The 23,199-nt window shown below is 37.2% G+C and overlaps 1 protein-coding gene across 15 annotated transcripts in view; it reads right to left on the reverse strand.

Moving 5' to 3' along the window:
* The window catches only part of MLLT10 (MLLT10 histone lysine methyltransferase DOT1L cofactor), a 198,777-nt gene that overhangs the window by 150,130 nt on the left and 25,448 nt on the right, over positions 1 to 23,199 (reverse strand). Inside the window, exons 2-3 of one of the 15 annotated variants that reach the window (XM_012767332.3) lie at positions 9,733 to 9,875; positions 9,188 to 9,239 (exon numbers count right to left, since the gene is read on the reverse strand). The exons of the other annotated variants lie outside the window; for them this stretch is intronic. Of the exons in view, the coding sequence (XP_012622786.1) occupies positions 9,188 to 9,193 (6 nt within the window). The 5' untranslated portion in view covers positions 9,194 to 9,239; positions 9,733 to 9,875. The remainder of the gene's footprint in view (positions 1 to 9,187; positions 9,240 to 9,732; positions 9,876 to 23,199) is intronic. 15 annotated transcript variants of the gene reach the window in all.

Below are 23,199 nucleotides of genomic sequence, written 5' to 3' on the forward strand. Positions count from 1 at the left end.
ATCTGATGCAAACTCCAGGTAGATAATGCCGGAACCGAAATGAATTGTAAGACACACAGTGGGTATCCAAAAATGGATCAGAGTGGGGAAAAGTCCACACATGCAGTGTGAGAAATATTTTCTGTGAATGTGTAAAGAAAATGTCTTTCCCAATATGATAAAACATTTACCATTATCATTTCTTTCTTTTTTAAACAACAGATAAAAATAAACCTAAATTAACCTATTTTTTTTTTCTTGTTTTAGAAAGACTCATGACTACCAACAGTAGAAATGAACACCCCTAGTGCCACGCTGTGGTCTCCAAATAGCATTTCCTAAAGGAATGATACTTCTAAAAAAGTGGGTGATTTTACAAAAAGTCTAGCTCAAATCTGAAACACAGATAGCAAGGAAGTTATGAAAGACTACTAGAGTCATGTTAAAAGGACCTAAGGGCCAATCCAGAAAGGCTCCTACTAACCAAAGATGGAATCATTTAAGGTTAATAAAAATAACTGCAATATAGTATTTCTAAATCCATGATAAAGTGAATCTTCACTTCTAAAACAGTAAGCTTATGAGACAAACCCTTAATACAGATAACAATTATAACTTCTGCACAAAATATAAATAACAGCTACTTGAAGCCAATGGAAAGTGACCAAAAGCACCCAGATTATGGTACAAAGTTAAAACTTGGAGCAGTGGCTCACGCCTGTAATCCTAGCACTCTGGGAGGCCGAGGCGGATGGATTGCTCGAGGTCAGGAGTTCGAAACCAGCCTGAGCAAGAGTGAGACCCCATCTCTACTAAAAATAGAAAGAAATTAATTGGCCAACTAAAAATACATAGAAAAAATTAGCCGGGCATGGTGGTAGTCCCAGCTACTCGGGAGGCTGAGGCAGAAGGATTGCTTGAGCCCAGGAGTTGGAGTTTGCTGTGAGCTAGGCTGATGCCACAGCACTCTAGCCAAGGCAACAAAGCGAGACTCTGCCTCCAAAAAGAAAAAGAGAGAGAGAGAGAGATCTAAAACATGAGAATACCAAAAGATTATAACTAACAGGAGGGCTGGGCCCGGTGGCTCACGCCTGTAATCCTAGCACTCTGGGAGGCCAAGGCAGGCAGATTGCTAGAGGTCAGGAATTTGAAACCAGCCTGCACAAGAGCGAGATCCCATCTCTACTAAAAATAAAAACAAATTAATTGGACAACTAAAAATATATAAAAAAAAATTTAGCTGGGCATGGTGGCACATGCCTGTAGTCCCAGTTACTTGGGAGGCTGAGGCAGAAGGATTGCCTAAGTCCAGGAGTTTGAGGTTGCTGTGAGCTAGGCTGATGCAACAACGGCACTCACTCTAGCCTGGGCAACGAAGCGAGACTCTGTCTCAAAAAAAAGAAAAAAACTTGGAAAGGACTTACAAAGGAAGAGTTTTTTAGGACTTTTGGCTTGATGACAAGGCAGTCATCAGCCCATATTCGCTCCTACAGGTTTTTTTGTTTTGTTTTTTTGTTTTGAGGTAAGAGTCTCACTCTGTTGCCCGGGCTAGAGTGCCATGGCATCAGCCTAGCTCACAGCAACCTTAAACTCCTGGGCTCAAGTAATCCTTCTGCCTCAGCCTCCCGAGTAGCAGGGACTACAGGCATGCACCACCATGCCCGACTAATTTTTTCTATATATACTTTTAGTTGTCCAGCTAATTTCTTTCTTTCTTTTTTTTTTTTTTTTTAGTAGAGACGGGGGTCTCGCTCTTGCTCAGGCTGGTCTCGAACTCCTGAGCTCAAACGATCCACCTGCCTCCCAGAGTGCTAGGGTTACAGGCGTGAGCCACCACACCCAACCGCTCCTGCAGTTTTAATACCTGAAGAATCAGAAAGTGAAGTTCAGAGCAACTTTAGCCTCTGTAAAGTAAGATTTCAATCCTGAAGAGAGAACAAGAGAGGAAAACTCCAAATTTTTCTGAATTTTTATGTACAGCATCGGGCCACATCTTTTACTGACTTTGGAACACACATGCACAGGCCAGGCTAGCAGCCCAGCCCAGGGAAAAAAGAAATAAAGACTTAAACAGTTGCTCAAAATACATTATAGGAAGTTTTAATCCAACCAAATCAACTGCTTGATTTTAAAAAATTCAATTTTTTCAAAGGAATATAATAGAATCCAGGCTTTCCACAAATAATATTCATGTCTAGGAGACAATCTAAGTTATGTGACCTATGTAAAACCAGAAAAATGTTAATCATCCTCAAGATGAAAGACAATCAATGAAGTTCAACCCAAAGATGACCCAGATATTGGAAAGAGCAGAAAAGGGTTTTAAAACAGATTTATTAAGTTCTATGAGGTCACAAAAAATGTATCTATAATAAATGAAATAGGAAATCTCAACGTAAGAAACTATAAAAAAGAACTATTAATAAATGAAAATTCTAAAAACTGAAAAATACAACATGTGAAGTGAAAAATTCACTAGATAGGCTTAACAACGGAAGAGATAACAAAAGAATCAATAAACTTGACATTACATCAGTAGATAATACCTAATCTGGGGGGAAAAAAAAAGAGAGAGAAAACAGCGTGGAAAAAATTAACAGAGCTTCAGGGACCTACAGGACAATACCAAAGACCAAAGTGTCTCATATGAATAACTGAAGGCCTAGAAAAGAGGAGAGAGAGAGAGAGACAGAAAAGAAAATTTTAAAGAAATAATGGCTGAAAATTTTCTTAATTTGAAGAAAGACAAATTTATTAATTCAAGGAGCTCAGCAAACCCAAGCAGCAAAAAAAAAAAAGCTTGCACAAAAGCAAACATAGAGTTAAGTCTTGAAGCAGCCAAAACAAAATTACATATCGAATACAGGGGAACAGTTACTAGATAAATGGCAGATTTCTCATCATAAAATATGGAAGCCAAATGAATGTAAAACAATTATCTTTAAAATGCTAAAAGTAAAGCACTGTCAACACAGAATTCTATATCCAACTAATATTTCCTCCAAAGATGAAGATGAAATAGGTATTTTCAGATAAAAGAAAATAAACACAATTCATTACCAGCAGACATGCATTGCAACAAAAGCTAAAGAAATTCTTCAGAATTCAGGGAAATGATACTAGAAAACTCAAACTGTCAGAAAGCAGAGTACCACAAATGGTAAATATCTGGGTAAAAGACTTTAATACTAAAGTTCTTAATATTACATATAATTATTGAAAGCCAAAATAATAACATTGTCTTCTAGGGTTCATAATAGAAGATATGTTCATATCTACATAAATATATGCAGATATTAATATATGATAATAATACAACTGACAGCAAACAGAGGTAATATAAAAGAACCTCAGTGGTTTCAAGCTTTGTAGACTTTACAAGTAGTCGTGCAACATTAACTGTAAGTGGTATACTATATAAACAGACTGAAATGAGTAAGGAAATATATTTAAATTGCTAGAGGAATGTGCACCAGAATTAAGTTGGACCCCTTCCTGATAACATACAAAATAATTAATTCAAAATGGATCATAGATCTAAATTAAGAGCTAAAATTATAAAAATTTTAGGAAAAAAATAGGAATAAATCTTCACAACTTGGTAGAACAATGTTTCTTAGGCACCACACCAAAAGCAGAGGCAACAAAAGAAAAAAACAGACAAATTGGAACTTATCAAACTTAAAAACTTTTTTGCTGCAAATTATCATCACAAAAGTAAAAGGGTAATTCACAGAATGGAAGAAATATTTACAAGTCACATATCTGATAAGGGACTTGTATCCAGAATATATAAAGAGCTCTACCATATATAATATATATTACATAATTATATCTTTATATATTAATAAAGATATAATTGAATAGACATTTCTACAAATATACAAATGACCAATAAATACAAAAAAGGTGCTTAACATCATTAGTCATTAAAGTCATTTGTTGAACATCACAAATCAATACCACTTCATGCATAGTAAGATGGCTAAAATCAAAAGCCAAACAATAACAAATTTGGGGGCCGGGTGTGGTGGCTCAAGCCTACAATCCTAGCACTCTGGGAGGCTGAGGCAGGCGAATCATTTGAGCTCAGGAGTTCAAGACCAGCCTGAGCAAGAGCGAGACCCGTCTCTATTAAAAATAGAAAGAAATTACATGGACAGCTAAAATTATATAGAAAAAATAAGCCAGGCATGGTGGCGCATGCCTGTAGTCCCAGCTACTAAGGAGGCTGAGGCAGGAGGATTGCCTGAGCCCAGAGTTTGAGGTTGCTGTGAGCTAGGCTGATGCCACGGCACTCTAGCCCAGGGAACAGAGTGAGACTCTGTCTCAAAAAAGATAAAAAATAAAAAAATAACAAATGTTGGCAAAGATATGGAGAAATTAAAACCTGCATATATTGCTTGTGGCAATAAAAAATGGTACAGCCTCTTCAGCAGTTATTCAAAAGGTTAAACAATTACCACATGACTCAAAAATCCCATAACCAAGAGAACTGAAAACAACTGTCTATGAATTTGTACATGAATGTTTATAACAACATTTTTCATAATAGCCCAAAAGTAGATACAACCTAAATGTCCATCAACTAATGAATGAAATAAAATGTGGTATATCCATACAATGGACTATTATTTGACAATAAAACGAAATGAAGTTCTAATAACTGCTCCAACATTAAATGTTTAAAAACATTATGCTAAAGGAATGAAGGGCTGGGGGAGTAAGGTAATAGGGATTGATTGTTAATGGTCCAAAGATGATTTCTGAGTTGATGAAAATGTTCTAAACCTGACTGTGGAGGTTGCATAATTCTCTGAATATTTTACTAAAAACCACTGAACTGTACATTTTAAAGCACTGAACAATACAATATGTGTATTCTATATTAAAGTAATTCTAAAATATATTAAAAAGAAAAAAAGATGAAAAAGAGACAAAATTTGATAAAATGGTACACAACTCAACCATATAATTACATTGAATGTTAAGAGACTAAAGAGACACACTAAAAAAGTGTGTCAGCACAGATTTAAAAGTAAAATCCAACTACATTATGTCCATAAGACACAAACAGGTCCGGGCGTGGTGGCTCACGCCTGTAATCCTAGCTCTCTGGGAGGCCAAGGTGGGCGGATTGCTCAAGGTCAGGAGTTCAAAACCAGCCTGAGCGAGAGCGAGACCCGTCTCTACTATAAATAGAAAGAAATTAATTGGCCAACTGATATATATATATAAAAAATTAGCCGGGCATGGTGGCGCATGCCTGTAGTCCCAGCTACTTGGGAGGCTGAGGCAGGAGGATCGCTTGGGCCCAGGAGTTTGAGGTTGCTGTGAGCTAGGCTGACGCCACGGCACTCACTCTAGCCTGGACAACAAAGCGAGACTCTGTCTCAAAAAAAAAAAAAAAGACACAAACAGGAGTAAATGGATAAAAACAGAAGCATGAAATGTTGAGTGGTTATACAGCGAAGATACAGTGGTATTTCATGATGATAAATCAAATAATGAAGTTACAATAATCATAAATTTATCACCTAATAACAACATTTCAAAATACATGAAGCAAAAATTATCACAAGGATAGGGATAAACAATGTACCAGAGTAAGATATTTTAACATCCCTATCTCTGTAACTGACAAAACTAGACCAAAAAATAAAAAATAAAAATCAATAAAGAACAGATAATCTGAGCAATACTAAAACTGCTATACACATTTTTTTCAGATGAACTTGGTACATTCACCATGAAAGACCACATACTGGGCCACAAAACAGGACACAACAAATTTAAAGCAAGGGAAATCACACAGAGTATATTCCCTGACCACATTACAAAATAAGAAAGATACAGAATAAATGACCTAGGGTTCCATCTAAAGAACCTATAAAAGTGTAAAATAAACCAAAGTAGAAGAAAGGAAACAGTAAAGATAAGAGCAAGCGCTGGACCCAGCAACACACATCTAAAATTGAAATGAGGCCAGGAGCAGTGGCTCACGCCTGTAATCCTAGCACTCTGGGATGCCGAGGCAGGCGATTGCTTGAGGTCAGGAGTTCAAAACCAGCCTGAGCAAGACCCTGTCTCTACTATAAATAGAAAGAAAGTAATTGGCCAACTAATATACATAGGAAAAAAAATTAGCCTGGCATGGTGGCGCATGCCTGTAGTCCCAGCTACTTGGGAGGCTGAAGCAGGAGGATTGCTTGAGCCCAGGAGTTTGAGGTTGCTGTGAGCTGGGCTGATGCCACGGCACTCACTCTAGCCTGGGCAACATAGTGAGACTCTGTCTCAAAGAAATAAATACAATACAATACAATACAATACAATACAATACAATACAATACAATACAATACAATACAATAAAATTGAAATGATATGGAAATTAGCATGGCCCCTGCACATAGATGACACACATCAAAAAAAATTTTAAGAGCAGAAAAAAATAAAATAAAAAACACAAAATTGTTAAATTAAAGCTGGTTCTTTGAAAAGATAAAACTGATAAACTGCAAGCTAAATTCATTTTTTAAAAAAAGAGGAAGAAAACAAATTACCAATATCAAGAATAAAAGAGAAATTATCACTGCAAAACCCAAAGATATTAGGAAGGCAAAAGATTATTATTAACAACTTCATGGTATCCAATTCAACAGCTTAGATTAAATGAAAAAAAATCCTTTAAAAAATAAAGCTTATCAAAATGTACAAAATGAAACAGAAAATCTGAAGAGTTGAATTCATTATCAAAATCATTCCCAGAAAGAAAACTCTAGACTTTTTTTTTTTTTTTGGCTGGTAAATTCCTTCAAACACTAAGAAAGAAATAGCATCAATCTCATACCAACATTTCCAGAAAATAATAGACAATGCTTCCCTAATCATTTTCCAAGTTCAGCATGAATAATACCAATGAATATACCAATAATACCAGCACCTGACAAAAAGCAACAAAAAAAGTATGACATCCCTAATGTAGACAGATGCAAAACTATGTAATATTAGAAATTCAAATCCAGTAATATATAAAAAAGGATAACATACTATGAACCAAGTGGGGTTTTTCCCATGAATATAAGCATAACATTTGAAAATAAAACAATGAAATTTACCATATTAATTCTTTTAAATACATCATCATCTCAACAAATACAGAAAAAGCATTTGACAAGACTCAATGTGCACTCATCATATAAATTCACGGAAAACTAGGACCAGCAATTACTCAAACTATATTTATCAGAGGGTTTTTTCCTGTATTTTTGATGCTTTGACATCTTGGGGGCCTTGCAGACCCTGGAAAGATAGACTGCTGCCTCCCATGACTAGCTAATTCCTAGAAAGAGCAAACAACTAGCCTGCTAGCTTTACCTTTTATATACAAAGCAAGGAGAATCCCAGAGCCCACACCCCCCAAACCATCTCCTTTATCTATCTTACAAGCTGGCCACTAAATTTCCCTGACTTAATAACCGCAGGGCCAAGTACCAAACAACTAGAGACAGTACACATGCCCCAGAGCCCTTGAAATTATTCAAACTTGACCATCCTAATACACCTGTACCTTCCTCGCCCATTCCTTCTCAGAAATTACAGTAAAAGCTCTTGGCCACAGTTTCCCTTCACCCACTCAGCCTCCTAACTCACCACAGTCCTTCCCCATGTGGTCCCCCGTGGCTCAGCATGCCCTCCTCCTCTTGGGATCTATGAATGTAACAAACTTTCTTTTCAATGGCAGTTGTATTCTGACCACTTGGCCTTGCCATATCTAAATAAAACCTAAACGTGAAAACAACCTGATAAAGGTGAATAAAAAGCCTACACTACAACTAACATAATTAACAGTAAAACACGGAATGCTCTCCACAAACAACAGGAACAAGATTAAGTTCATTCCATAAGAAAAGAAAATGGGCTGGTCAGAAGGTAGTGAGTTATCTCACTTGATTGTTCACCCTCAGTTATTGACTGAACTCCTTGTTCTACTACTTCCCCCCTCCTCACTACTGCACAAGTCGTTTTGTAAAAAATAGAAAGAAAAATGAATACACCTGGAAAGGAAGAAGTAAAACTGTCTTATGATTTAATCACTTACTAGAAAAATCTAAGTAACCTACCCAAAAAACTAGTAGAATTAATGTGACTTAAGTAAGGTTGTAAGAAATAGGTCAATATGCAAAAATCAATTCTATTTCCATATACTAAGAGCAAATAATTAGAAACTGATTTTTATTTTTAATTTTTGGAGTCAGGATCTCACTCTGCTTCCCAGGCTGCAGTGGACTGGCACAATCATAGCTCACGACAAGCCTCAAATTCCTGGACTAAAGAAATCCTCCTGCCTCAGCCACCCCAATGGTGTGTGGCACCATGACTGGCTAATATTTCTTTTTTTCTGTAGAGTTGGGATCTCCTATGTTGCCCAGTCTGGTCTTGAACTCCTGGCCTCAAAAGATCCTCCCACCTCGGCCTCCCAAAGTGTTGAGATTACAGGTGAGAGCCACCACACGAGACCAGAAATTGAATTTTTAGACCAAAGAACTCAAAACCGAAATATTTTAAAATAAATAACATCAAAAATGAAATATTTTTTTAAAAACTAATTTTTAAAACAGGAGACATGTAAAACCAAAGAATGAAAACTACAAAATACTGCTCAGACAAAACAAAAATGACCCAAATAAATGGAGAGATAGACTATGCTAATGATTAGAAGACTCAACAGTGTTAAAATGTCAATTCTCCTCAAATTGATCTATAGATTCAAAGCAATTGTAATCATAATCCTATCAGCCTTTTTGGAAAAAATGGAAATGCTAATATTAAAATTTATATGGAAATGAGGATTTGCAAAGGAATCTTGAAAACGAAGAAAAGGATATAGGACTTGCAATTCTGATTTCAAGACTTTTTACAAAGTAATAAGAATAAAAAAATAAAAATAGTGTGACAATGACATAGGGATAAGCAAATATATCATTGGAACTGAGTAAGATTTCTGAAAGAGAGCCCACTTATGCAGCCCTATGAAGTTCTACCAAAGCAATCCAGTGTAAGGAAAGGAGAGTCTTTTCAACAAATGATGCAAAAACAATTGGATATCCATATGCAAAAAATAAAATCTATAATAAATAATTTCAGATGCATCAGACCTAATTTAAATTAGCAAAACTAAAAACTTGTAGAGGAAATAAAGGAAATTACCTTCATGACTTCAGGGTTAGGCAAAAGTGTCTTAGCTCACAGTAAGCAATAACTATAAAAGAAAACACTGATAAATTAGACTTCATCAGATTTAAATAGTTCTGCTCAACAAAAGCTACAGTAAAGAAAAACATAGGTAAACTGTATAGATTTGGGGAAAGTATTTACAAAACATTTATCTAACAAAGGACCAATATCTAAGGACATATAAAATCTCCTGCAACTCAAAATTATTGTATACAAACAAAAACAAACAGAAAGAAGGTAAAGGGCTAAATGCATGAACAAACTCTTCAAAAGAGAAAAACACACGAATGGTCAACACGTAAATTAAAACATGCTCAATATCACCAGTCACCACAAAAAATAAAAATGCAAATTAAAAGCACAATGACATCACTTCCTTCTTCTTGCATGAAATAATAAAAACCTAACAAAATGAATGAAACAAGAGCACTGAAGATACTGGACAACAATTAACAAAAGACAGTGATCCCTGGGAGACAAGAAACAAATGACATGAGCCATTCATGTGCCCAGCTTACTGCCTTGAGAGAGTTTCCAGGCCGTGGAACAGGAGGAACTCAGGCAGAGCCTGTGGTCTCCCCAAGTTGAGGAAACGGAGCTGGGAGTCCAAGGAAGCCAAGGTGGCTAGAGCTCACAAAGGAGACCAACACTGAGTAGAGAGCTGGAGAGAGAGAGAGAAATGAAGAGATCTACAAAGGCTCACCCTAGAATTTTCAGTTGAATAACAAATCAGCACTTACATGTAAGGGACCTACCCAAGGGCAGGGAGCCTTGGTTACCACCAAAAGAATTAGAAGTAACAGTTTCCAGAACATACACAAAGATGTGAATAGTACCTATTCCCAAAAGTCAGAAAGGAAAACCTAATAATTCATATCACATCAGAGTACTAAGAAAAGAAATGCTTCAGAAGTAAAAAAAAAAAAAATTAACCCTGGACAAAACATAGCTTTGGTCCATCCAAAGAAAATAACTAAAAAAAAAAAAAGCAAGACCCAAAAAGAACAAACTGTTTCTCAGCAACTTAACCATGTCACAGAACAAAATCCACAAATATTTTTAAGCATACAAAAATAGAGAACAAGGTAAAATTCACATTGGCTAAAAGACAATAAAAATTTATAAGACTTATACACAAAAACAAGAAATTATACTCCATAATAAGATAAAAAAACAATCAATACTAAAATGACACAAATAGAATTAGTAGACAAGTCCCTTAAATGGCTACATTTCATTTCTTCAGAAAGCTAGAAGAAACAAATATGTTAAGTAAAAACATAACATATATTTTTAAAATTTGAACTGCTGGAGATGACAATTACAAAGTCTATGAAAAACAGACCAGCCACAGTGACTCAAGCCTCTAATTCTTGCACTTTGGGAAACCAAGGTGGGAGGATCACTTGAAACCAGGAGTTCTAGACCAGCCTTGGCAACAAAGCTGATTGGTTTCAGATGCAAACCACTCTCTTTTTTTGTAGAAACTCTGTCTCTACAGAAAAATTAAAAAATTAGCCAGGGATGGTGGCGTGCACCTGCACTCCAGCCTGGGCAATGGAGTGAGACACCTTGTCTCTTTAAAAAAAAAAGAAAAAAAAAAGATGAAAAATACACTGTATGAGATTTACAGCACATGACACCATGTAAAAGTCACCAACTTAAATGAAACAGAAAAAAAGCTTTAAGAATGTGAACAAAGCATTAGCTCTGAGACAACTTAAAGGAGAAAATATAGAAGGAAAAATCTGAAGAAACAATGGTCAACAACTTTTTATATTTGATAAAAATTATAAGCATATACAAGGCACCCTTTTAATAAACATCAACCACTAGAAATGTGTAAACCAAACTAGAAGAAATTAGGATCAAACTGAAACCAGAAATTAAAAAAAAAAAACCTTTAGGCCGGGTGCAGTGGCTCACGCCTGTAATCCTAGCACTCTGGGAGGCTGAGGCGGGCGGATTGCTCCAGGTCAGGAGTTCGAAACCAGCCTGAGCAAGAGCGAGACCCTGTCTCTACTATAAATAGAAAGAAATTAATTGGCCAACTAATATATAGAGAAAAAAATTAGCCGGGCATGGTGGCACATGCCTGTAGTCCCAGCTATTTGAGAGGATGAGGCAGAATGATCGCTTGAGCCCAGGAGTCTGAGGTTGCTGTGAGCTAGGCTGATGCCACAGCACTCACTCTAGCCTGGGCAACAAAGTGAGACTCTGTCTCAAAAAAATAATAATAATAATTAATAAATAATCATTTATAAATCAGTGACAGGAAAAAAAAAAACAATGAGAAATCCCAATACTTGGAATCTAAATACACTTTTAACTAACCAATAGGTCAAAAAAGACAAAAGAAAAAATGGCAAGTATTTTTAAGGCAGTTAAAGCAGTAATTGAGAAGGAAATTTATAGCTTTAAATGTCTACATTAGAAAAGAAACTCAAATCAGTAACTTAACCTTACACCTTAAGAAACTAGAAGAGCAAAAGAAAAAAATAATAAAGATCACAGCAGAAATCAATGCAATAGAAAACAAAAACAATAGGGCAAACTCAATAAAATTAAAGGTTGGATTTAACATTTCTGGACTGATCCTCCTACTAAGTGCAAAGAAAAACCATGAACATTATAAATAAAACAGACACTCTGAAAGGTGGAGAGAAGGTAAATATTCTAGGGACCACAGGACAAAATAACAGTATGGCAGGGAGTTCCCTCAGTATTCTTAATGCTAATGTATCCTAATATATCTTAATGCTAATATATCCTACTTTAAGAATGGAAAAAGTCAGAAACCCAAGGGGTAACAATGGGTGCAGACCAGGAAAAAAAGCCCTAATAAAAGCCTTCTCTCTCTAGTCAAGGGACCGGTAAAGGGGCATATTAGCTAGAAAAAAAACTTTAAGACAATAACTGCTCTACTCCAGCATAATACCACAGAAAAACTAGCCCCACTCACCTGCATTCCTCCAACAACCAAGTGGGCAACTGGACATCCACCCTCATGAGACTGTAATCAGGCATTCTAAAACTCTCACCAGGGCAGTGTCAGAGGAGGTTAAGTAGGTAACCAGAACTTTCATTCCCACTGGCTGATAATAAGGACCCACCCCATTGTGGGTGGAGAAAACAGGGAAAGCCAAGACTTCCACCCTCATCTCACTGTCCCCACCAGAGTGATGGCAGAGAAGACCTAGGAGAGAAGTCACAATTTTCACCTACACACAGTAGCAAATGAGGCCACATGCACCGTGGAAATCAGGTGGGGAGCCATAACTCCCAATTCTGCTCAGAAGTAACAGAGAGCTGCTCAAATGTCAACAGAGGCAGAGCAGGGAATCTGAATTTCATCCCCTACCTGGCTCGACAAGGTACCACCATCACCCTTTCCATGTCGGACAAGTGTCACATTGATCAAAACAGGTTTAAATAAAGATGCAGAGTCCCAGAACAATATAAAATGTCCAAGTTTCAATAAAAAATCAATTTTGCTGGGCATGATGGCTCAAGTCTATAATCCCAGCACTTTGGGAGGCCAAGGCAAGAGGATTGCTTGAGCCCAGGAGTTCCAGACTAGCCTCAGCAACATAGCAAGACTCTGTCCTCTACAAAAAAAATTTTTAAAAATTAACTGGGTGTGGTGGTGCGTGCCTGTAGTCCCAGCTACTCAGGAGGCTGAGATGGGAAGATCGCTTTCGCGCAGGAGTTCAAGGTTACAGTGAGCTATGATCACATCACAGCACTCTAACCTGGGCAACAAAGCAAGACCCTATACCAAAAAAAAAAAAAACTTTTTATTTTTTTTTAAATAGCTAAGCATGGTGGTATGCACCTATAATCCCAGCTAATCAGGAGGAGTACTCAAGGGAAGATTGCTTGAGCCCAGGAATTCACAGGTGCAGTAAAGATAACTACCTGAGACTGAGAAGGATATTATATAACAACAAAAGGTCAATCTTTAAAGGAGACATAATAATCCTAAACACGTATACACCAAAAAACAAAGCTACAAAATATGCAGAACAAAAGCTGATAGAATTGAATGAAGAAATGCATAAATCCAGTGTTACATGTAGAGACATCAACACTGCTCTCTCAATAACTGCAAAAACTACACAAATAATCAGCAAGAATATAGAATTCATCATCATGAACCAACTGAATCTATGGACACTCCATTCACCAGAACACATACTCTTTTCAAATGTCCACAAAACACATACAAAGCCAGACCATATGTGGAGCCACAAAACAAACCTCAACAAATTTAAGAGTTGATATCATATAGAATGGGTTTTCTCATGAAAATGGAATCAAACTAGAAATCAATAGCAGAAAGTTAAAAAAAATCCCTGAATATATGGCTACTAAACAACATCCATATATATAATCCATCAATCAAAGAAGACTCATATTAAGCTGAATGAAAATAAAAATACAGCCCACCAAAATTTGTGGAACATAGCTAATGTAATACTCAGAGGTATATTAATAACACGAATGCATAGAAAAGTGGAAATGCCTCAAATCAGTGTAACCAGAAAATTATATAAAGAGCAAAACAAACCAAAGCAAGCACAAAGAAGAAAAAAATAAGAGCAGAAATGAATGAAACTAAAATAAAAAGTAGATAAAAATAAAAAAGCTGGTTCTTTGAAAAGATCAATAAAATCGATAAATAAACCTCTAGTAGTAACACTGACAAAGAAAAAAGATGGAAGACATAGTGTCAGTAATCAGAAATGAAGTAGGAGATATCAGTACAGACATTGCAGACATTAAAAGGATAGTAAGATAACAGTACAAGCAACTCTCCACACATAAATTTCAGTTTAGACAAAAAAGAATCCCCCTCCTCAAATACAAACTACTCCAAATCACCAATTATGAAAATGAACATTTGACTAGGTCTATAACTATTTTAAAGTTCAAATATGTAATTTTAAAACTTAAAAAAAAAAACACTAAAGGCCCAGATGGTTTCACGGAAAAAGTGTACCAAATGTTTAAAGAATTAACACCAATTCTAGGTAATCTCTTCTGGAAAATAGAAAAGAGCACTTTTTAACTCATTTTAAGAAGCTAGTATTACCCTAATACTATCACCAAAGTATGAAAAAAAGAAAACTAGACACTAATATCCTTCATGAACAGACACACAAAGATCCTTAACAAAATATAAACAAACAGAATCCCATAATATATAAAAAAAAAAATTATATGCCATGATCACATGAAGATTACCCCAAAGCTGGTTAAATATTCAAAATTCAATGAACGTAATCTATCATATTCTGAGGGTTAAAAAAAAAAAATCACATATCAATTGGTGCAGAAAAAAACCACTTAGAATTCAACACCCATTCATGATTAAAAGGCTAAGAAACTAGGAACAGAAGTAAAACCTGCTCAACTTAATACAGAGCATCTATCAAAAAACTACAACTGGCCAAATGTGGTGGCTCACTCCTGTAATCCCAGCACTCTGGGAGGCCGAGGCTGGAGGATCGCTCAAAGTCAGGAGTTCGAGACCAGCCTGAGCAAGAGTGAGACCCCATCTCTACTAAAAACAGAAAGAAATGAATTGGCCAACTAAAAATATATATAGAAAAAATTAGCCGGGCATGATGGCACATGCCTGTAGTCCCAACTACTTGGGAGGCTGAGACAGTAGGAGCGCTTGAGCCCAGGAGTTTGAGGTTGCTGTGAGCTAGACTGATGCCAAGGCACTCTAGCCGGGGCAATAGAGTGAAACTCTGTCTCAAAAAAAAAAAAAAAATACATAGTGGCTCATGCCTGTAATCCTAGCACTCTGGGAGGCCGAGGCCGGCGGACTGCTCGAGGTCAGGAGTTCAAAACCAGCCTGAGCAAGAGCGAGACCCCGTCTCTACTATAAATAGAAAGAAATTAATTGGCCAACTAATATATAGAGAAAAAATTAGCCGGGCATGGTGGCGCATGCCTGTAGTCCCAGCTACTAGGAGGCTGAGGCAGTAGGAGCGCTTGAGTCCAGGAGACTGAGGTTGCTGTGAGCTAGGCTGACACCACGGCACTCACTCTAGCCTGGGCAACAAAGTGAGACTCTGTCTCAAAAAAAAAAAAAAAAAAAAAAAAAAATATATATATATATATATATGGCCGGGCGAGGTGGCTCATGCCTGTAATCCTAGCACTCTGGGAGGCGGAGGCGGGCAGGATTGCTCGAGGTCAGGAGTTTGAAACCAGCCTGAGCAAGAGCGAGACCCTGTCTCTACTATAAATAGAAACAAATTAATTGACCAACTAATACATATAGAAAAAATTAGCCGGGCATAATGGCACATACCTGTAGTCCCAGCTACTCAGGAGGCTGAGGCAGGAGGATCGCTTGAGCCCAGGAGTTTGAGGTTGCCGTGAGCTAGGCTAACGCCACAGCACTCACTCTAGCCTGGGCAACAAAGTGAGACTCTGTCTCAAAAAAAAAAATAAAATACAACTAACAACACACTTCATAGTTAACATTACTGAATGACTGCTCTCCCCCCACTAAGGCCAGAAGCAAAATAAGTACGTCTTCTCTCACCACTTTTTATCAACACAGTGCTGGAATTTCTCACCAGAACAATTAGGCAAGAATAAATGCAAACAACTTGGGAAGGAAGGAATAAAAATAACCCTATTTATAGACAGACACTTATCCGCATAGAAAAGCCCAAGAAATCTACAACAAAATTGTTGAGACTAATAAGTAAATTCAGCAAGATTACATATGCAAGACAACTACAAAAATCAACTGTATTTCCATATACTATCAATAAACATGTGAACACCAAAATTAAACATACAATATTATTCACAACTGTGCCCCAGAAATTAAATACTTTGTATCTTAAAAACTAAATACTACAGATATAAGTCTAAAAAAAAAAAACATGTACTGACTTATATGCTGAAAACTACAAAACAATGTCCAAAAAAATTCAAAGAATATCTACACAAATGGAAAGGCATAGCATATCCATAAGATTAGAAGACTCAACATGGAAAAGATGTCAATTCTCCTCCAAACTGATATTCAGGTTTAATGATGTTCCTACTGACATCCCTGCAAGATTTCTGGATATATACCTAAGGTTATTCTAAAAAAACAAAGGGACTCAATAGCTCACATAATTTTGAAAAAGGATAAAGTGAGATGAATCAGTCTAACTGATGTCAAGAGTTATTACATAAGCTACAATAAGCAGAACAGTGTGGTATTGCCAGAGGAATAGATACACAGATCAATGTAACAGAACAGAAAACCCAAAAACAAACCCCAAAAAATATGTCTCGCTGATTTTGGACAAAGGTACAAGAGAAGGTGGTCACAGTGGCTCACACCTGTAATTCCAGCACTTTAGAAGGCCAAGGCAGGAGGATCACTTGAAGACAGGAGTTTGGGACCAGCCTGAGCAACACAGGAAGACCCCATCTCCACAATAAAATAAATAAATAAATGGGTTTTTTTTAAGAGGTTCAACAGTAATTCAATGGAGGAAAGACTTCAAATAATAGTACTACAGCATCTGCACATTCACAGGCAAAAAACAAAAAAAATGAACCCTAACCTCAGTCTCATACCTTATACAAAAATTAACTCAAAATAGATTGCATATCTAAATATAAAGCAGAAAACTATAAGAAATCTAAAAGGTTATTCTGTATAATCAGTGCTTAAATAATTTTTTTTAATTTTAAAAATCAAAAAAACAAAAACTCTAAGAGAAAAATCTTCAGGATCTAGGATTAGGTGAAAAGTTATTATACTTGACACCAGAAACATAATCCATAAAAGGAAGCATTTATAAACTGGACTTCCTCAAAATTAATTAATTTTGTCTTGCAAAACAAGCCTATGATAAAAATGGGCCAGGCACAGTGGGTCTCCCTGTAATCCTAGCATTTTAGGAGGCCAAATTGGGAGGATCACTTGAGGCCTAGAATTCAAGACTAGCCTGAGCAACATAGCGAGACCACGTCTCTACAAAAAACAGAAAAATTAGCTGGGCATGGTGGTACATGCCTATAGTCCCAGGTACTCAAGAGACTAAGAGGCAGCTGAAGATCTCTTGAGCCCAGGAGTTTGAGGTTGCAGTGAACTATGATAACACCACTGCACTCTAGCCGGGGTGACAGAACAAGATCCTGTCTCAAAAAAAAGGAGATAAAAGCACAAGCTCTTTGGTGGGGAAGAAAATAAGAACAAATCACATATCTGAAAAAATACTCACAATACATAAAGAATTGTCAAACTCTACAAGCGGGCATAAAGATACAAAATAAGCACCTGAAAAGGTGGTCAACATCATTAGCTATTAGGTAAATACAAAAATTAAAATCACAATGAGATATCACTACACACCTATCAAAATTACTACATGAGAAAAATACTGACAACACATGCTGGCAAGGATATGGAAAACCTGGATCACTCACAGATCACTGGTAGAAATGTAAATGGTACAATCACTCTGAAAATTTCTTAAACTAAATATACAGCCACCATACAATTCAGGAATTATACAAGTAGACATTTATTCCAGAGAAATAGAGATGTATGTTCACACAAAAACCTGTATAAATTAATGTTTCTAACAGCTTTATTCATAATATCCTAAAACTGGAAATAACTGAGACATCTTTCAGCACATAAATGATTAAACAAACTGAAGTATAACCATACCAAAGAATATTAATCAACAACCTGGATGAATCTCCAGAGAATTATGCTGAGTATAAAAAGCTCAATCTCAGAAAGTTACATGATCTATGATCCATTTATATAATATCTTTGAAAGAACAAAATTACCCAAATGAAGACTACATTAGCAGTTATGACTATGTCTGGTGGCAGGAGGGAAGTAGGTATGGCTACAAAAGGCCTCTCTACCTGAGGGGAGGACTCTGAGAAGATGTCAGAGTAACAAGCACCAGGAATCAGTCTCCCCACCTAGATGACAACTGTACCATCAGAATCAGATTGTAACTCTTGGAACTCCAAAGTCTACTGAATGCTTGCACTTTCCAGGGGAAGAACTGGACAGTACCTTTCCATCCATTTCAGCTCCTTAGGCCAGCAGCAGATACCCATACCCTACCACCAGGCCCCCATGGCAGGTCGCTATGCACATGTTCCTTTACCAACCTGAACACAGCTTGCCAGAGCCAGGGGTGGTCAAAAAGAACTCTGTCCTCCAAATATCAATGATCTATGCTCTGACTGCTACTTCTGATCACAGAGGTGCAAACAATGACGCAGGCAGCCACTGATATACCTCTTACCACTGCTGCAAGCCTCTCCTCCTCCCACAGAAGTCACTGCCAAAGCATTTAAAGGGCTTGCACCCCCTTTTTTTCCCTTATTTTCCTCTTTTTCCCCTTTTGGGAGCCTGATACTAAACACTAGGACATTCAGAAACAACTGCACGTACAGGGAAAATTAGGAAGTGACTGCACATGCCCAGGGAAAGACACAGGCTCAGAAAAGACCTCAGAAGACCTTAAGGTTATATTTTAGACTAATCCTTGCCACAGAGACAACCTAAACAATCAACAAAAGAACAGCAAATCCTAGTGAAGGAGAAGAATCTGATTTCCAAAGATATACCCTATTAGATTCAAATGTCCAGTTTTCATCAAAAAATCACAAGGCAGGCCGGGCTAGGTGGCTCACGCCTGTAATCCCAGCACTCTGGAAGGCGAAGGCAGGCAGATCATTTGAGCTCAGGAGTTCAAAACCAGCCTGAGCAAGAGCTAGACCCCATCTCTACTATAAATAGAAAGAAATCGGCCAAACAACTAAAAATAGAATAAAAATTAGCCGGGCATGGTGGCTTGTGCCTGTAGTCCCAGCTACTCAGGAGGCTGAGGCAGGAGGATTGCTTGAGCCCAGGAGTTTGAGGGCTGCTGTGAGCTTGGCTGATGCCACAGCACTCTAGCCCAGGCAACAGAGTGAGACTGTCTCAAAAAAATAAAAATAAATAAAATCACAAGGCAAACCACAACATGTCAATAAAAAACATAATTTTTTTTTTTTTTTTTAGACAGAGTCTCGCTTTCTTGCCTAGGCTAGAGTGAGTGCCGTGGCGTCAGCCTAGCTCACAGCAACCTCAAACTCCTGGGCTCAAGCGATCCTCCTGCCTCAGCCTCCCGAGTAGCTGGGACTACAGGCACAAGCCACCATGCCCGGCTGATTTATATATATATATATATATATATATATATATATATATATATATATATATATATATATTAGTTGGCCAATTAATTTCTTTCTATTTTTATGGTAGAGACGGGGTCTCGCTAAGGCTGGTTTTGAACTCCTGACCTTGAGCAATCCGCCCGCCTCAGCCTCCCAGAGTGCTAGGATTACAGGCGTGAGCCACCGCGCCCGGCCTCATAATTTTTTTTTTATCTTAAAGCAAACAAAGCACCAGTTAAGGATAGCCCATTAAAAGGAAAAAAAAAAAAAAATCAACAGAAACTGTCCCTGAAAAAGCCGACAACAGATCTACCAAACAAAGATTTTCAAACAACTATCTTAAAGATGTTCAAAGAACTTAAGGAAGATGTAGAGAAAGTCAAGAAAATGATGTATGAACAATACGGAAACATCAATAAGAGACAGAAAACCAAAACACAAAACGAAAAAATCTTAAAGCCAGTAAGTATAAGAACTGAAATGGTAAATTCACTAATGGGATCAGAAGGCAGACTTTAGCAAGCAGAAGAATAATCAGCAAGTCTGGAGATAAGACAACGGAAATTATCAGAAATCACTGAGTCTGAGGAAAAGAAAAAAGACTGAAGGAAAGTAAACAATGCCTAAAGGACCCATGGAAAACAATCAAACTGACCAACGTGTGCATGGTAGGAGTCCTGTAAGGAAAAGAGAAAAGGGACAGAGAGGGTATCTGAAGATACAATCGCTGAAAACTTCCCTAATTTGATGAAAGACATTAATATAAACATCCAAGAAGCTAAACAAACTCCAAGTAGGATGAACTACACACACCAAGAGACATCAAACTTTCAAAAGCAAAGAGAGAATGAATACTGAAAAGCAGCAAGAGAGAAGCAACTTATCAAGTACAAGGGATCCTCAATAAGATTTCCATCAAATTTATCAGAAACTTTGAAGGCCAGAAGGCAACAGACAGACATATTCAAAATTCAAAAGGAAAAAACTGCAAACAAGAATTCAGCACACTACAATTCAATAGTGAGGGAGAAATTAAGACATTCCCAGATAAAAGCTGAGGTGGTTTGTTACAACTAGACCTGCCCTGCAAGAAATGTTCAAGGGAGTATTACAGAATGAAATGAAAAGATTCCAGACAAGTAACTGGAACCTGTATGAAGAAATAAGGTCTCAATAAAAAGGCAGTGATTTGAGTGAGAGAATTCTCTGGCCCAGAGAAGGATAAATGTGTTCTGTGTGTAAAGGAAGCAGCATGCGAAACTACCGTACTCATGATATACCACACAATATGAAAACTTCCCCCTAAGAATTTTCTTTCTAATGGAAATCACATACATACATGTGGATATTCAGAGAGTGAAGGAACCATCTGGTTTAATCCCCTTGTTTTACTGACACAGAAAATGACATCTAGACTAAGGATTTATTCAAGGTCAGGAAGCATGGGCTACAACCTGTAGGTCTTCTCTTTCCTAGGTCAATTTTTTCATTAAAACACTATTTTTGGCCAGGTGCAGTGGCTCACGCCTGTAATCCTAGCATTCTGGGAGGTCGAGGGGGACAGATCGTTTGAGCTAAGGAGTTCGAGACCAGCAAGAGCAAGACCCCATTTCTACTAAAAAGAAATAGAAAGAAATTATCTAGACAACTTAAAATATATATATAAAAAAATTAGCCGGGGATGGTGGCGCATGCCTATAGGTAGTCCCAGCTACTTGGGAGGCTGAGGCAGGAGGATCGCCTGAGCCCAGGAGTTTGAGGTTGCTGTGAGCTAGGCTGATGCCATGGCACTCTAGCCCGGGCAACAGAGTGAGACTCTGTCTCAAAAAAAAAAAAAAAAAAAAGGAGAAGAAAAATTACATTGGATTTCTCATCAAAAACAATGCAAACAAGAAGTGGAATAAGTATATAAAGTGCTGAAAGAAAAAACCACCAACCTAGAAGCATGTAACCAGTAAAATTATTCCTCAAAAGTTACAGAGAAACAAAGACCTTCTCAAACAACATGATAAAGACTGTATCTGGAAAAACCTGCTGCGAACATACTTCATCAGAGTGACAGATTGAAATCTTTCCCACTAAGATTAGAACAAGACAAGAAGTTCTAGCCAAAGCAGTTAGGCAAGAAAAGGAAAACTATGGCATCCAAATTGGAAAGAAAGAAATAAAATTATCTCTGTTCAGGAACAGAGATATATTATACCTAGAAAACTCTAAAAGAATCCACAAAAAAATTCTTAGAGCTAATAATAATAAATGAATTCAGCAAAGTTGTAGGATATAAAAGCAATATGAAAAAAATCAGTTGTATTTCTCTACACCTATAACGAACAACCCCAAAAGGAAAATGGAAAACAATTCCATTTACAATAGTATCACAAAGAATGAAGTACTAAGCAATAAACTTAACCAAAGAAGTGCAAGATTTTTACACTGAAAACTACAAAACATGCTTAAAGACATTAAAGACGACATAAAAAAATGGAAACACAGTTCATGTTCTTGGATTGTTTTTAGCAACTTAATGTTGTTAAATGTCAGTACTACCCAAAGAAATCTACAGATTCAGAGAAATCATTTTCAAACTCCCAGGAATGAATTTTGCAGAAATATAAAAAATACAATCTAAAATTCATTTGAAATCTCAAGGGACTGCAAATAGTGAAACAATCTTGCAAACGAATAAATTTGGAGAACTCACACTTCTTGATTTCTAAACTTACTATACAAAGCTACAGTAATCAAAATAATGTGGTACTGGCATAAAGACATCAATGGAAGAGAATAAAGCATCCAGAAATAAACCCTTGCTTATATGGTGAAATGATTTTCGAGTTCCCAAGACCATTGATGAAAAACTTGATATCTACATGCAAAAGAATGAAGTTGGACACTCAACTTTATACCATACACAAAAAGTAACTCAAAACGGATCAAAAGGGCCGGGCGCGGTGGCTCACGCCTGTAATCCTAGCTCTCTGGGAGGCCGAGGTGGGCGGATTGCTCAAGGTCAGGAGTTCAAAACCAGCCTGAGCAAGAGCGAGACCCCGTCTCTACTATAAATAGAAAGAAATTAATTGGCCAACTAATATATATAGAAAAAATTAGCCGGGCATGGTGGCACATGCCTGTAGTCCCAGCTACTTGGGAGGCTGAGGCAGAAGGATTGCTTGAGCCAGGAGTTTGAGGTTGCTGTGAGCTAGGCTGACGCCATGGCACTCACTCTAGCCTAGGCAACAAAGTGAGACTCTGTCTCAAAAAAAAAAAAAAAAAAAAAAAAAAAACGGATCAAAAGTCTAAACATAAGAGCTAAAACCTTAAAACACTTAGAAGAAAACATAGGGGAGGCTGAGTGCAGTGGCTCAGGTCTATAATCCCAGCAGTTTGGGAGACTGAGGTGGCAGGATCACTTGAGGCCAGGAGTTCCAGACCAGCCTGAGCAATAAAGTGAGACCTCTGTGTATCCTACTTGGGAGGATCTTCCCAGCCCAGGAGTATGAGGCTGCAGTGAGCTCTAATGACACCACTGCACAGGCCACAGAGTAAGACCCTGTCTCCAAAAAAAAGAAAAGAAAAGAAAAAACCCATAGCAGAAAATCTTCACTGAACTGAATTTAGCAACAATTTCTGTGATATGACACCAAAAGCATAGGCAATAAAAAACAAAAATAAACTGGACTTCATGAAAATTAAAAACTTTTGTGTACCAACAGAGCGAAAAGACAACCCACAGAATGGGAGAAATATTTACAAATCATAT

The sequence above is a fragment of the Microcebus murinus genome, chromosome 25 (assembly GCF_040939455.1).
Source record: "Microcebus murinus isolate Inina chromosome 25, M.murinus_Inina_mat1.0, whole genome shotgun sequence".
Taxonomy (NCBI): Eukaryota; Metazoa; Chordata; class Mammalia; order Primates; family Cheirogaleidae; genus Microcebus; species Microcebus murinus.